This window comes from Corythoichthys intestinalis, chromosome 15 (assembly GCF_030265065.1).
Source record: "Corythoichthys intestinalis isolate RoL2023-P3 chromosome 15, ASM3026506v1, whole genome shotgun sequence".
NCBI classification, from domain to species: Eukaryota; Metazoa; Chordata; class Actinopteri; order Syngnathiformes; family Syngnathidae; genus Corythoichthys; species Corythoichthys intestinalis.
Window position 1 is genome coordinate 32,099,232 of NC_080409.1, and position 14,187 is coordinate 32,113,418.

General features: G+C 36.8%; 1 protein-coding gene across 6 annotated transcripts in view; it reads right to left on the minus strand.

Annotated features, from left to right (window-relative positions):
• Positions 1–1,596: 1,596 nt before the first annotated feature.
• smoc1 (SPARC related modular calcium binding 1) overlaps positions 1,597–14,187 on the minus strand; it is a 67,077-nt gene continuing 54,486 nt past the window's right edge. For 4 of the 6 annotated variants that reach the window (XM_057860257.1, XM_057860256.1, XM_057860254.1 and 1 more), the window contains 4 exons: positions 10,955–11,060; positions 9,183–9,427; positions 6,816–6,849; positions 1,597–2,663 (listed from right to left, as the gene is read on the minus strand). In XM_057860257.1, the coding sequence (XP_057716240.1) occupies positions 2,540–2,663; positions 6,816–6,849; positions 9,183–9,427; positions 10,955–11,060 (509 nt within the window). In that variant the 3' untranslated portion in view covers positions 1,597–2,539. Of the gene's footprint in view, positions 2,664–6,795; positions 6,850–9,182; positions 9,428–10,954; positions 11,061–14,187 lie in introns of all 6 variants that reach the window. The other 2 variants (XM_057860258.1, XM_057860259.1) reach the window with 2 other exon arrangements.

A 14,187-nucleotide genomic window follows, 5' to 3' on the forward strand; every position in this document is an offset into this window, starting at 1 on the left:
CATTTGGGACTGCACTGTATTAAGGAGAGGATAACGAATAATGGCGAATAACCTCCTTTCCTCAGTTAGAGCATTGAAAATGAGTCAAGACTGGGTCTTCCAGCATGACAATGGCCCAAAGCAGACAGCCAGAATAACCAAGGAGTGGCTTCATAAAAATATTATCAAAGTTCTGGAGGGGCCTAGCTGGTCTCCAGACCTAAACCCAATGGAAAATCTTTGGAGAAAGCTCAAACTCCGTGTTTCTCAGTGGCAGCCCAGAAACCTGATATATCGAGAGAAGACGTGTGTGGAGCAGTGGTGCAAAACCTCTAATGCAGTCTGTGCTAACCTGGTGAAGTTACAGGAAACGTTTGATCTCTGAAATAGTAATCAAAGGCTACTGTATCAAATATGAGCATCGATTTTCTCAGGTGTTTAAATACTTATTTGCAGCAGTATAATACAAATAAATTGTTAAAAAAATCATACAGTGATTTTTGGATTCTTTTTTTCAGATAGTCTCTCACAGTGGACAAGCACCTACCATGGAAATTCAAATGTTCAATTACTTAATTTTCTCACTGTACAGTGCCCTCCGTAATTATTGGCACCCCTGAAAAAGATGTTTTTTAGCTTCTAATATATTTTTTTAATTCAAATAATATGGGACCTTAATGGAAAAAAAGAGAAAAATCCAACCTTCAATACAAGTGCATTCATTCAGTGGGGAAAAAATCCCACATTGAGAAAAAAAATATTTGACATCAAATAATGTGTGTCACAATTATTAGCACCCCTGGTGTTAATACTTTGTACAACCCCCTTTTGCCAACAAAACAAGGTCTGGGGACTGAGATGGCCATGGGAGGAGCTTGATTTTGTGTCTGGTGAACAATTTCTGTGTAGATTTGGCCGTATGTTTAGGGTCATTGTGTTGCTGAAAGACCCAGTGACGACCCATCTTCAGCTTTCGGGCAGAGGGCAACAAATTTTGATATAAAATGTCCTGGTATTTCAAAGCATTTATGACGCCATGCACCCTAACAAGGTTCCCAGGGCCTTTGGAAGCGAAACAGCCCCACAGCATCACTGACCCACCCCCATACTTCACAGTGGGTATGAGGTGCTTTTCAGCATGCGCATCTTTCGTGGCATGCCGGACCCACTTAGAGTGTTTGTTGCCACAAAGCTCAATCTTAGTTTCATCTGACCAAAGCACACGGTCCCAGTTGAAGCCTGTGACCGTGTGTATTTTTGTGTGGGACCAAGATTGAGCTTTTTGGCAACAAACACTCTAAGTGGGTCTGGCATGCCACGAAAGATGCGCATGACAATGACAATGACCCTAAACATATGGCCAAATCTACACAGAAATGGTTCACCAGACACAAAATCAAGCTCCCCCCATGGCCATCTCAGTCCCCAGACCTTGTTTTGTTGGCAAAAAGGGGTTGTACAAAGTATTAACACCAGGTGTGCTAATAATTGTGACACACATTATTTGATGTCAAATATTTTTTTCTTTACGTGGGATTTTTTTCCCCACTGAATGAATGCACTTGTATTGAAGGTTGGATTTTTCTCTTTTTTTCCATTAAGGTCCCATATTATTTGAATTAAAAAAATATATATATTAGAAGCTAAAAAACACATCTTTTTCAGGGGTGCCAATAATTATGGAGGGCACAGTATACAGTTTTCAATATTCTTTAATGGCATTTTATGTCAATATTGAATCTTTTTTTAACATTAAAAATAATAAAAGTTTTCATATAAAGAGCCTAAGTTTTTAAAAATGTTGAAAGACAACGGCAAGCGTAATAGTGATACCGTTTTATGAATAATTGCCGTAAATTCTCATTAATAAAACAGTCTGATTAGGAATATATTCCCAATTCTCCCACTTGAATTCCCAAAGAAATTCACCGGAATTTTCCACCCCTTTGCAACCCTATTAACAGTGCAAGGGGATCCATACAGCTAAACGCCCGTGCTGATGAATTCAACGTCAAGAGTCACAGTTTAATTCTAATACGCATGTTTATATGTACAAGAAACATTCCTTCGCCGTTGCTAGTAGGGATGGGCAAGAACAAAATTACAGTCGGAATGTTCTGCACTCCTGTTTGGGTGTGTAGATGATCATAGTGCATACAATTCATCGAGATATGATTTCACAAAATCTATAAAACTCTTTACGATCGATTCGAATTTTCCAAAAATATTTTCATAAAATGGTATAATGGACTTTTTCTTAGGTAACGCACCTTCTGCGCAAATTTAACAATCGATTAATTGATGTATTCTGCCCATCCCTAGATGAGATCAATGTGCATTTTAGCCTTCTAACTGCTAACTTTGTGCACATACTCCACTTGTTATACGCTGATTTAACGTACATATTCTCACACTTTTTTTTCAGTCACTTCAAAGCACAGACAATCCAAAATATAAACATAACATGTCAAACACAGGGAGGAGAAAGTGCAAATATTTTGGCGCTGCTGCGTTTTCTTCTGTTTGTGTGTGTGTGTCTGTACGAAAACAAGTCAGGAAGTTATTTTCTCTCCGATATGTCTTTCTTTTTTTCACCGTCAGGCGAGCGTTCTGATGCCTTCCTTCTATGTCCTCTGCCCTCTGCTCGGCTCCTGGAACGATCTCCTCTCACACCAGACGACCTACTGCAAGCACAGGAAGCAAGGAATTTTAACTGGCTGTGAATATCAAGTCTCAGTGCCGTTGACAGAGATAGAAGTCCAATCCATTTCAACTGGTTGTAATGGATTGGACGCTTATCATCGTCAACGGCAGGAAATGAGGTAACATCAGGCGGCTGTTATATTGGGCCGATAAACTTTTTTGGCTGTAAGGCAGAGGTGCTCATTATGTCGATCGCGAGCTACCAGTCAATCACAACGCTAGTGAGGGTAGAACATGGCATAAAAAATAAAAATAAAAAATAAAAGTTTTTTTAAGGCCAAAAAAAAGCTTAATTATTTATTGTTGTACAATATTGCTGCTGAGCTTTGTACCCCCCCCCCAAAAAAAAAGGCCGAAAAATGGTTTAGACCTTATTGGTTAATCATGTTTTGTTGACAAATATTGCTGCTGGCCTTTGTAGGTGCTATACAGTGGTACAGTGGGGAAAATAAGTATTTAGTCAACCACCAATTGTGCAAGTTCTCCTACTTGAAAAGATTAGAGAGGCCTGTAATTGTCAACATGGGTAAACCTCAACCATGAGAGACAGAATGTGGAAAAAAAACAGAAAATCACATTGTTTCTTTTTTAAAGAATTTATTTCCAAATTAGAGTGGAAAATAAGTATTTGGTCACCTACAAACAAGCAAGATTTCTGGCTGTCAAAGAGGTCTAACTTCTTCTAACGAGGTCTATCGAGGCTCCACTCGTTACCTGTATTAATGGCACCTGTTTTAACCTCTTATCGGTATAAAAGACACCTGTCCACAACCTCAGTCAGTCACATGCCAAACTCCACTATGGCCAAGACCAAAGAGCTGTCGAAGGACACCAGAGATAAAATTGTGGACCTGCACCAGGCTGGGCAGACTGAATCCGCAATAGGTAAAACGCTATGAATATATATATATATATATATATATATATATATATATATATATATATATATATATATATATATATATTAGGGCTGTCAAACGATTAAAATTTTTAATCAAGTTAATTATAGCTTTAAAAATTAATTAATCCTAATTAATCGCAATTCAAACCATCTATAAAATATGCCATATTTTTCTGTAAATTACATATATTATGTAAAATAAATTGTTGGAATGGAAAGATAAGACACAAGATGGATATATACATTCAACATACGGTACATAAGGACTGTAGTGGGCATTTCACTCTACTGTCATTTAAATCTGTCTATGCTGTCCTCACTCCGAAGCGTCTACTTTTTCCAAAGCTAGACAGCTAGTGAACGACGCCTTAATAATCAGACTTCTTCCTTTTTCATCTGATTTATTAATAAAATGGCCTCAAACCATTGTCCTCTTTAGACCGTAGTGAAACTACAAAAAAAAAGTACACAAGCATTGCATTAGCAACAACGTTAGCTTAGCACGCAATACAGGTTCACTAAACATAAACAAAAAGCGTCTCACACAAAAAATATAACAGTTCGCTTACTAACATAATATGTACATTCTTTACAACAACCATACTTACGGACAAATCTTGTCCAAGGATCATATAAGCACAACATTCCAACGTAGGCGTCAGCCCGAGACGTCGTGCAGCCATATTGAACTGGCAAGAAAGCAATAAACAATGTCGCAAAGCGACCACAAGAGTTCGCTTATATATATATATATATATATATATATATATATATATATATATATATATATATATATATATATAAAATGCCTGGAAATATTAACGCATAAAAAAAAAAACGCAATTTACCGCTCACGCTAAGTTTGGCCACAACTGCCTCCCGTAGTCCCACACAGTGATGTTTACATTCTCCGCGCGGCAATGCAGGTAAAATGCAGCCAGGCACGATGAGTAAGGATTATGACCCAGGACTGCTTCATGGCAAATTCCGTTTTAAAAAGCTGCCTAATGGAAACCTGGATGAAACAAAAGTTGTGTGCACATACTGCTGTGATGAACTGTCCTTCCATCGAAGCACAACTAGCCTAAAGTACCACCTTCGGGCAAAGCATATCTTCGCTAGTGTTAGCAATGACGCTAACACCGCAAACACAAGCCGCAGTCAATTAGCTACACTGGCAGAGTGCGGACTCGGACGTGTCAACAAAAGGACAACAAGTAGGTTGACTACTGCTATCGCTAGATGGGTAGCCAGAGACTGTAGACCCATTAACTTAGTCGAAGACAAGGGCCTTGAAAATCTCATCCAGATAGCATCGGGCGACCCAACATACAGAACACCTTCACAGCAACTATTGCCACAAAAATTCATGAACTTTTTGAAAATGAAAAGGCAACGAAGGTGGAGCAACTAGCCAGAGTTACGTTTGTTGCACTGACAGGAGACCACTGGACAAAAAAAAGGTATGACTGGCTAACTTAAGCAGTGTTTCTAAACACCTTTGCACACATTTTAGTGTAATGTTTTTCAGTTAAGTGTGTGAAAATCGACAAATTATATATATATATTTTTTTTTTAATCTCACACAGCTTTCAGGCCATTTAGTGGAAAACTGCCAATTCTGCATTTATTTGTGTGAAATGTTTAATTTAACAGACAAGTTGTTTACACATTTTTTGAAAGACTAGGTATTGTTACTGTACTGTGCTTGTCTGCTCTTTAAATTGGCAGTTAATTTTGGGCAATATGCCAAATGGTACTTGAGTCACATTGTTAGTCTGAGGCACTTTAATCTGTTGAGCTCTTTTCTGTATAATACTGACAATTTATTTTATTTTGTACGATCTGAGTTGTTAAATAAAATTTTAAAACTATTTGGTTAAGTATTAATTCATTCATACATCATACATTTCATCTGAAAACAAATTTTAAGTCAATTATAGTATTTTCCTAGATTTTTTTTTTCCTGAAGAGCAACTTTATTCATCCCGAGGGAAATGTGATTAATCCTGATTAATCACACAGTTGACATATGATTAACTAGATTAAATTTTTCAATCATTTGACAGCACTAATATTTATATATCCAGTATATCTTTTCCTTATATGAATTCGTTCCCCCATTTGATATGTTCCAAAAATAAAGACCGTTTGCTCATCAAACATTTATGCATGATTTTCACTGAAAGACAAAAAAACTTCATGGGGCCAGGTCTCTGTTTACTTAAGATTAATTTTTCACGAGGCTGCCTTACTAATGTGTAAGGCAATTTAGAATTACTTTTAGTTATTTGAGTTGTGGCAAATATGCTGAAATTAAACACAGCTGACGAGAAAAAACGGTGCGCAAAAAAAAAAAAAGATTCCATGGACCAGTTCGACCAGAACAGTACGTAAATAACCCAAAGGCTTGACAGATAAAATTATATTCAGTACAAGCACAAACATATTTATGTGACCTGCGTCCCTTAGTTACTGTCGCCAAATTAGACTACAAACTAAGGCTATGTTCACACCGAACGCAAATTTAAAAAAAAATTTTTTTTGTTAATACTGCAAAGACATATGCGACTTGCATTGTGCAGGGAAGGCATCCGTGAGCACACGCATGTGCACTGTAACATGTTGCAGTGTGTGCAGAAGTATGGCAAGATCTTTGTGACAACTCTTCCCTGGCTAGATGAACAAAACTAACTATTATTCCTTGCAAATTATCCTTTTTTTACACAATGGTTGAGAATCCCTGGCTCAGCAAACAATCAATTGCGAAATGACCTTGTCAAGCCAAATTTCCCAACAGAATCAAACATGGTCATGTTCTTTTGAGAAACCAATATTAACAGCACGCCTCCTGCCTGGTGCATGACTTTGTGGGGGATTTGCGGAGAAAATGGCCACTCTGGGACTATCCATCAAAAACATGGCAAATTCTTTTTTCCCCTTTATCCCAATATGTTGAGTTTCACCACCACGTGCTCTCACCCACTAAATTCTTTGGTATTTCAGCCGCTGACGAAGCTAGACGTTCAATCTATTTTGACCGGGAGGGTTTGGCAGCAAGATTGGATGAGGTGTCTAGTGCCGTCAGTGGCAGCCAATGAGTTAATGACTACTGTGATTAATGAGCATATTAATTGGGTTAAAGCACAAACTATTACATAATAACTACAAGGTTGGACATTAGTAAAAGTAGTAGTATTAGTTACGCTTACTGAACACTTTTGTTCCTTGCCTTGTCCCATAGTTGCCGTTTGCTGTTGAACCACCTGCAAAAGTCACAAGTGAATAATTTTACTGATCATTTAAATTGATCAAAATGCAGTTTTGTTCAAAAGAATGATTTTCACTCAAGTGTTTGAAATATTGCTGCAAAAAACCTCCCTAAAACATCCACGGCTAAATAAGATTAGCTAACGACAGCACAACTATGTAAATAGCTAGCATAGGCGTGTAAAAATGTGTTTCTTGTTGGTTTTTGTTCTTGCCGTCTTATGTTTTTCTTCCTGTCCCTCCATAACCCGTTCCTGTCAGCTGCTTTCTCCTAATAAATAACACATAATGAACAACCACATGGGAGTAAAGCAAACTCCTATGTGATACATTAAAACTGTTCAGACCATAAGGACACTCAGATTCTTGTCTCTCTAAGACTCTGAACAGGTTTGAAAAAATAAATTAATTAAAATAAGTCTGAAAGTCAAATTTCGGACTTGAAACCCATTGCGAAGCTGTGGCATGACCTAAAGAAAGTGATCCGTGCCAGAGATCCAAGGAATCTAACTGAACTATAGCAGTTTTTTAGAGAAGAATGGGCCAACATTAGGTTCACTTACTTATTTTCCCCCTTCTGTCATTGTTTGCATACTATCCTGATTAAAATATGAAAAAGTATAAATGTTTGGGTGGTTTTAGTTAGAGCAGACACCGTTTTTTTTTTTCATCTGTGTGATTTTGACAAAGATCACATTTGATGGTGATTTTAAGCAGAAATGTGACAAGTTCAAAAATGTTCAGATACTTTTTCACACAACTGTACAGTAATGAGTTAACACTAGCTAGCTAACTATGATAGCATAATGGTATGAAATAGGGTGAACATATTTTGATCCTCACTCCCCAAAAAGATTCAAACGAGTAATTTAGCCTACTTTATAACTACCCAACACGAGCTAGCCACAGTATTTAAGATAGCAAAAATTATTACATGCATTGTGTGTGTGTGTCATTCATATTAGTTATATAAAAAAAGTATTTTAGATAGAGTAGTTTAGCCTACTTTAACTAGCTAGAACTAAGTAGCTAACTAGTTATCTAACATGTAACATAACATGTGTGTGCAAGTACAGTGGTACTTCTACATATGAATCTAGTTTGTTCCAGGAGCTGGTTTGTAAGTCGAAATGGCCGTATGTCGGGCGGGATTACCCTATAGCAGACATGTCCCCGGGGGCTAAATGCGGCCCGTGGTCAAATTTCATCCGGCCCCCAGCCCTTGTCATAAAATCAATAACGTCCAGCCCGCACACAGACTTAACTGGTCAGCAGTACTGCTACCAGCCTATGAAGTAGCTTACACACTAAATGCTGCTCCTCATTTACCCATTAAAAGGCAGCAGCACTCTAAGCAACATTACCCCGTGTGACCTTTTACATCCAATTTTCTAAAATAGCGACAATCAACAAAAAAAGTTGACTGCGACGGCCGACACTTCAAAGATAGGTGGAAATAGGACTATTTCTTCACTAAAATACGCAACAACTGTGTCTCCCCTATTTGCAAAGAGGCAGTTGCTGTTTTTAAAGAGTTTAATGTGAGGCGATATTACCAAACAAGACACGCTAACATGTACGATAAGATTACAGGGAAGATACGCAGCAAGAAATTAAAGCAACTTGAAGCTAGTTTAATTTCACAGCAGCAGTATTTCGCAAGAGTCGAAACAGAACGCCACAAAGAGTAATTGCGAGACTGTTGAAATTATTAAGTTAAAAAAAAAAAAAAACTACGTAAGGGACGTCAGCCAAGGTCGGCCCACCACATTTTTACCACACCAAATCTGGCCCCCTTTGAAAAAAGTTTGGACACCCCTGCCCTATAGGAATACATTATTATTCGATTAAGTCATTGCACAGCCCAAAAATCATAAAATCTTCCATAAATATTGCAGGTACAATTACAAATAGCAATTACACAAAGCAAAATAAATTAATTATAAATACAAATCATCATCATAATAATGGTAACGGATCGGGTTCTAATGTGGCGGTTGTGTTTTGCATGCTGTTTCTGAACGCACCGTGTGACTGACAAAAGTGAGAGAGAGTGGGAAGTTTTTACTTTCTCTTTTAACATAAATTGAAGTATTTTGAGAATGTCGTCATATGTCGAGACAAGTGATGAGTCAAATTTTACGTCGGATGTCGAAAGGATCGTATGTTGAAGTTCAAAACAGTTTCGTTCTACCAAAAATTATCACAAATCTCAATCTAATTTTGATACAATGTTGACCCTACTTTTTGTATTAGTACCCCAAGCTTCTCTGTGTTTATGCCTCAAGTTTATTTTTGTCCATCTCATTCGTGTGGGAATATTTTTTACCATCCTTGCCGACTCCAAGGCAGCCCTTGAGCTCGTGCAGTGAGATGGCCTTGTCCTTGTTCAAGTCACAGTAGTCGGTGAACTTGCGGGCGCACTTCTTGGGCTTGGCTTTCTTCTTCAGGTACCTCTTGAAAGGTTTCAGCTCCTTTTTGCCAACATCTCGGCTGCCATTGGCATCCAACTGGGCGAAGTACCAGTGCACCACCCGCTCTTCCAGCGTGTGGGTGGGGTCGGGCTCTACGAACCTGGTGGCAGTCATTATAAAAATGAAACAAAATCACATCAAAATGTCTTTCTGTACCCATACTCGTCATGTGTTGAGAGTGTGAAATGAAAACCATTAGTGCTTCCAAGAAATTCTTGTTTTTCATTGAAAAAGCATGACGGCAAAGTTAAGCAGATCAGAGGAAGGGATTGTGTTGTAAAACAAATGGAGTGATCAAAAAGGACATTAGTCATAAAACAGACACTTTTATTTTTTACTTTAAAGTACTTTCTATACACCTCCAATGTGATTTAACATATTTCCATCTATAATAATCCATCACAAAAGAAGATCTTTTTTTTTCACATTGCCCAATTCACCAATGAATTCCAATTTTGATATTTATGCCAATTTTTTTATGGACTTTTATACAGGAATTTAAATCACTGATTTAAGAATCAATACTGAAAACATAAGAAACTAGAGAGTAGTTTTCTGAAAATATGAAGTAAATAAATAACATGAAAATGTTCACGCTGATTGGTTTTGTTTCATCAGGGAAGTATGCTCAAGGCAGATCACTAAAATTGACATTTAATTCTTCATGATTAACAATGTCATCAAATAATCACCCAGCTCTTATGTGTACTCTTAAAAAACATATGTAATGCTCAATATCCCTCTCATGGAACAAATTCACATGTTAATTGCATGTAGCTGCTATGTATCAGATATTTACCGTATTGGCCCGAATATAAGACGGCCCTGATTATAAAATGACCCCCTCTTTTTCAAGACTCAAGTTTGAAAATAGACTTTTTGAACACCAAATTAATTTCTATACAGAAAATAAATACAGTACATCTGAAACAAATGATTATAACAATATATTTGAGAGAAAAAGCATTTTATTTTGCCTCATTCAAATCTTAATATCTGAACATTTAAATATTTAAACTAAAGTGCAATCACATTCATAAATGAATGGCTTCTGGTTTTTGATGTGTAAATAAACCAATCTTTTGTGATAAAACAGCAAAATTGCAATAACTGCATTAACTATCAAAGTGAGGTCTAATTGTAACTGTAGTCTTCAAACAAATCTGAATAAGGAAAAACATTGCAATAAAATAATGCAAACTGGTTAAACTTGAGAGTAGCTGAGATCTGTCATAACAGAACATCGCTTCAATGATATCTGGCGCCATCTAGCGTCGTGAATGGGTATAATGTCTAGACCGAGAATATAAGACGACCCCCACTTTTTCAGTCTTATTTCAATGGAAAAAACACTGTCTTATATTCGGGCCAATACGGTAATAATCGTCATATTTATTGTATGTACTTCTGTTGTAGTGGATATATACAAAACGATTAATAGTCATACACCTCTAAAGTGCATCAAATGCACCATCGTGTAATTATAAATACTGTACAGAATGAGTGCAAAATGTTGCGTTTATAAGTTTGTATATATACGAATACGAATAGTCCATAATTCCGACAAAGTACTTTGTAAAACCCCCCTGTGAAAAGTGCTTAGGCCTCATTTAATGTCATTACCTACCTCCCTCCACCAGAGGGGGCTGGTGAGTTAATAGCTTGAACCATGTCTGTGGTCAGGGCGTCCAACAAGCTCGTAATAAATTCCACTTTTTTCCCTTCAGGGCAGCCTGAAAAACAAAAATAAACAGAAATATTACTAGTTTGTGTCATAATAATGGAGACAATGAACCGGCAAAGCTTTACATTGATAACAGGTAAATTGTTATACTTTTTTTTTTTTTGGCGGTAGATGAACACGAGATTTTATGGGGAGAAAGCGCTGAGCTGTAAAACTTTTAACGATGCAACTCCAAACACCTTTGGCAAGCCGTGTTTTCATTTGCCACATGTATGACGTTGACAGAAACGAATGTGGATTCCATTCTGTCAAATTTAAAGGCAAGACTTCATAAATAAACCAACAGGTGTACGTTCGTGCTAGAACCTTTTAAATTGTGTAAAGTTATCCATGTACGCTTTCAAAGCTTGTATCTTATTGAAAAGAAAATGAAAATGCAATTAATATTTCACATAACTCAGATTAGCCTGTCACCCACAACAGTCCCCTGTTGCCCCAGAACAGACTCACACCTCTCATTAAAAACAAGGCAAACATCTGCGGCGCAGTCAAAGTCACCAGATGGTGGATGAAACATGCAATCCAATCAAAGCCTTCGATGGTGAAAGTTAGCCTACCAAATTACATGGGATGTTTCCAAAACAGGCCTTCAAAATATAAGCACGCCAACATAACAGTTTCCCTACCCTGTCTGTGGTCCCATTGTGGCAATTTTCACGCCAAAATTTACATGAACGATAATTTTCGGAAAAATTAAGTGAAATTTGGATGCCTCATGTTAGCCTTACTAATAATGCTACAACGATTAATTGATAAACTCGAGTAATTTGATTAGAAAAAAGCTTTGAATCAAATTTTGCTGCTTCGAGGATTCGTTTAACTAGAGTGGTATTGTAATGGTTTGTTTTGAAAGTGTTTGCATTTAGTTTTCTTGATTTGGGTGGATACACTGCCCTCTTATGGCAACAGTGGATATGACATAACTTATCTAACATCCATGGATCCAGCTACTCTCTGTTAAGACCAACATAAGGTTGTAAAGCTTTGTTTGAGCTAATATTATTGTTTAAGCAATTATATTTTAGTTTAGAGGTATATTAAGCATTTTTTTTTTGTAGGAATATTTGAACGGTTAAGAGCACTGTAAAAAATGTTAGCATTTTATAGCATTTAACCTAACAGACTTTTGCTATGCAAGTTAGCCAATTGTTCTTTTGTCGTACTTCAATCCACATTTATTATTTTTTCATACCGTTTGAGGCTAAGGTGAAGTATTCTAATTAGGGCTGTCAAAATTATCGCATTAACGGGTGTTAATTATTTTTTTAAATTAATCACGTTAAAATATTTGACGCAATTAACAGATGCACTAAATGACCCGCTCGCACATTGCCTCAAACAGATTACAATGAGGCCGTTTATGGACATTAAGAGTGAAGAGAATGCCACCGGCCGCTTGGGAGCAGCGCCGTTCCATACTCATGTTATTTCTTCTAAACGTGGGAGAATTAGTAGTTGTGAGACGTTTATGCTATATTCACAATGCAATGCAAATTGCTATTTGTGCTCCACACATATTTCGGTAAGTTTTCTTTCTTTTAGTGGCAATTATGTGTCTCTTGTTGTATTTTGGGTAAGATATGTACAGATATATGTTATACAGTAAAGGCGAGTGGACACAGGCGTTCTTTGGACCGCGCCGTTTATTGGCATAAGTTTCTCCTTCACAACAAACATAAGTATCGTTTAGTGAAAGCACAACAAAAATAATATTCCTATCTCTCCAAAAAAAATGTTCACAAAAAGAAAAGCACTTCAGTCTATAGTAATAAGGCCCTATTCTGACACACAGTTAAACAACAATGCAAAATTAACTGGCATTCCATGTCAAAATAGCTACGCAAAATACACGTAAAACTTAGACTTTGGTCACTCTATTTTTATTATTGTTATTTTTATTCTTATTATTATTATATTAACTCTACTTTTGATTGAAAATTTTACAAATTTTATTAAAACAAAAACATGAAGAGGGGTTTTAATATAAAATTACTATAACTTGTAACTATAACAATTATCTTTTAAGAACTACAAGTCTTTCTATCCGTGGATCACTTTAACAGAAAGAATGTTAATAATGGCATTTGTGTATTTATTGTTACAATAAACAAATACAGTACATATGTACAGTATGTTGTATGTATATACCCGTTGTGTGTCTTATCTTTCCATTCCAACAATAATTTACAGAAAAATATGGCATATTTTAGAGATGGTTTGAATTGCGATTAATTGCGATTAATTACGATTATTTTTAAGCTGTAATTAACTCGATTAAAAATTTTAATCGTTTGACAGCCCTAATTTTAATTTATCTTTAAATGCATTTATTGCTCTTGTGAAATGAAAGTGCAATTCTGCATAGGTTGAATGCTCTTTTGAAAGTACTATCTAATCTCTTGTTTTTGTTATGATCCTGTGCCATGTTCAGCATTTATGCCTTCCTCTCTGTCTGCAGGCTGCACAGGTGCGAGAGGGACCGGTCTCCTCAGGGGCGAGGCTAACAGGCAACACCTGTGGCTTATTGATTGAGCTTTTTTAAGCACAGGCCAAACACCAACCAGTTGCCAGAAGATTCCAGAACTACCGCCTAGTAGCCTCACTCCTGAGAGGGCCAAGCTCCCTGAGTATTCTTTTTTTAGTGTTTTGCCTTTAATGAGAATTTTTTCTTTTTGAAACGTTGTTAATAAAAACTAAACCGCCTCTGCAATTGGGTCCTCTGCTTTTCCTGATCACAACTTAACAGTTTTACATCTCCTAAAATCTATTCTGGAACACATTAAATATTCCTAATCCAATTACTCGATTATTTGAACTAACCATACGTGGAGATTAAGGGGGGCCGAAAATGTCGTTGCATGTAATTTATATATGAATTTAAAATTAAGACTTTGCCGGTAAAATGTTGCCTATAAAACAAAAAATTATAATGCGTCAAAATTATTTTTCGAACAGGTCATGTGACTAGCACCTTAGAGACGGTCATTTGCTTTGCTTAGCCAAAACCACCTGAGGACAGAAAAGGCAAGATGGGTATACATATTTTTTTCAAACCTAAGCTTTCAAAAGCGACAACAACTACTGAGCGAGAACCAAGGATTGAAAATGTGGACCAT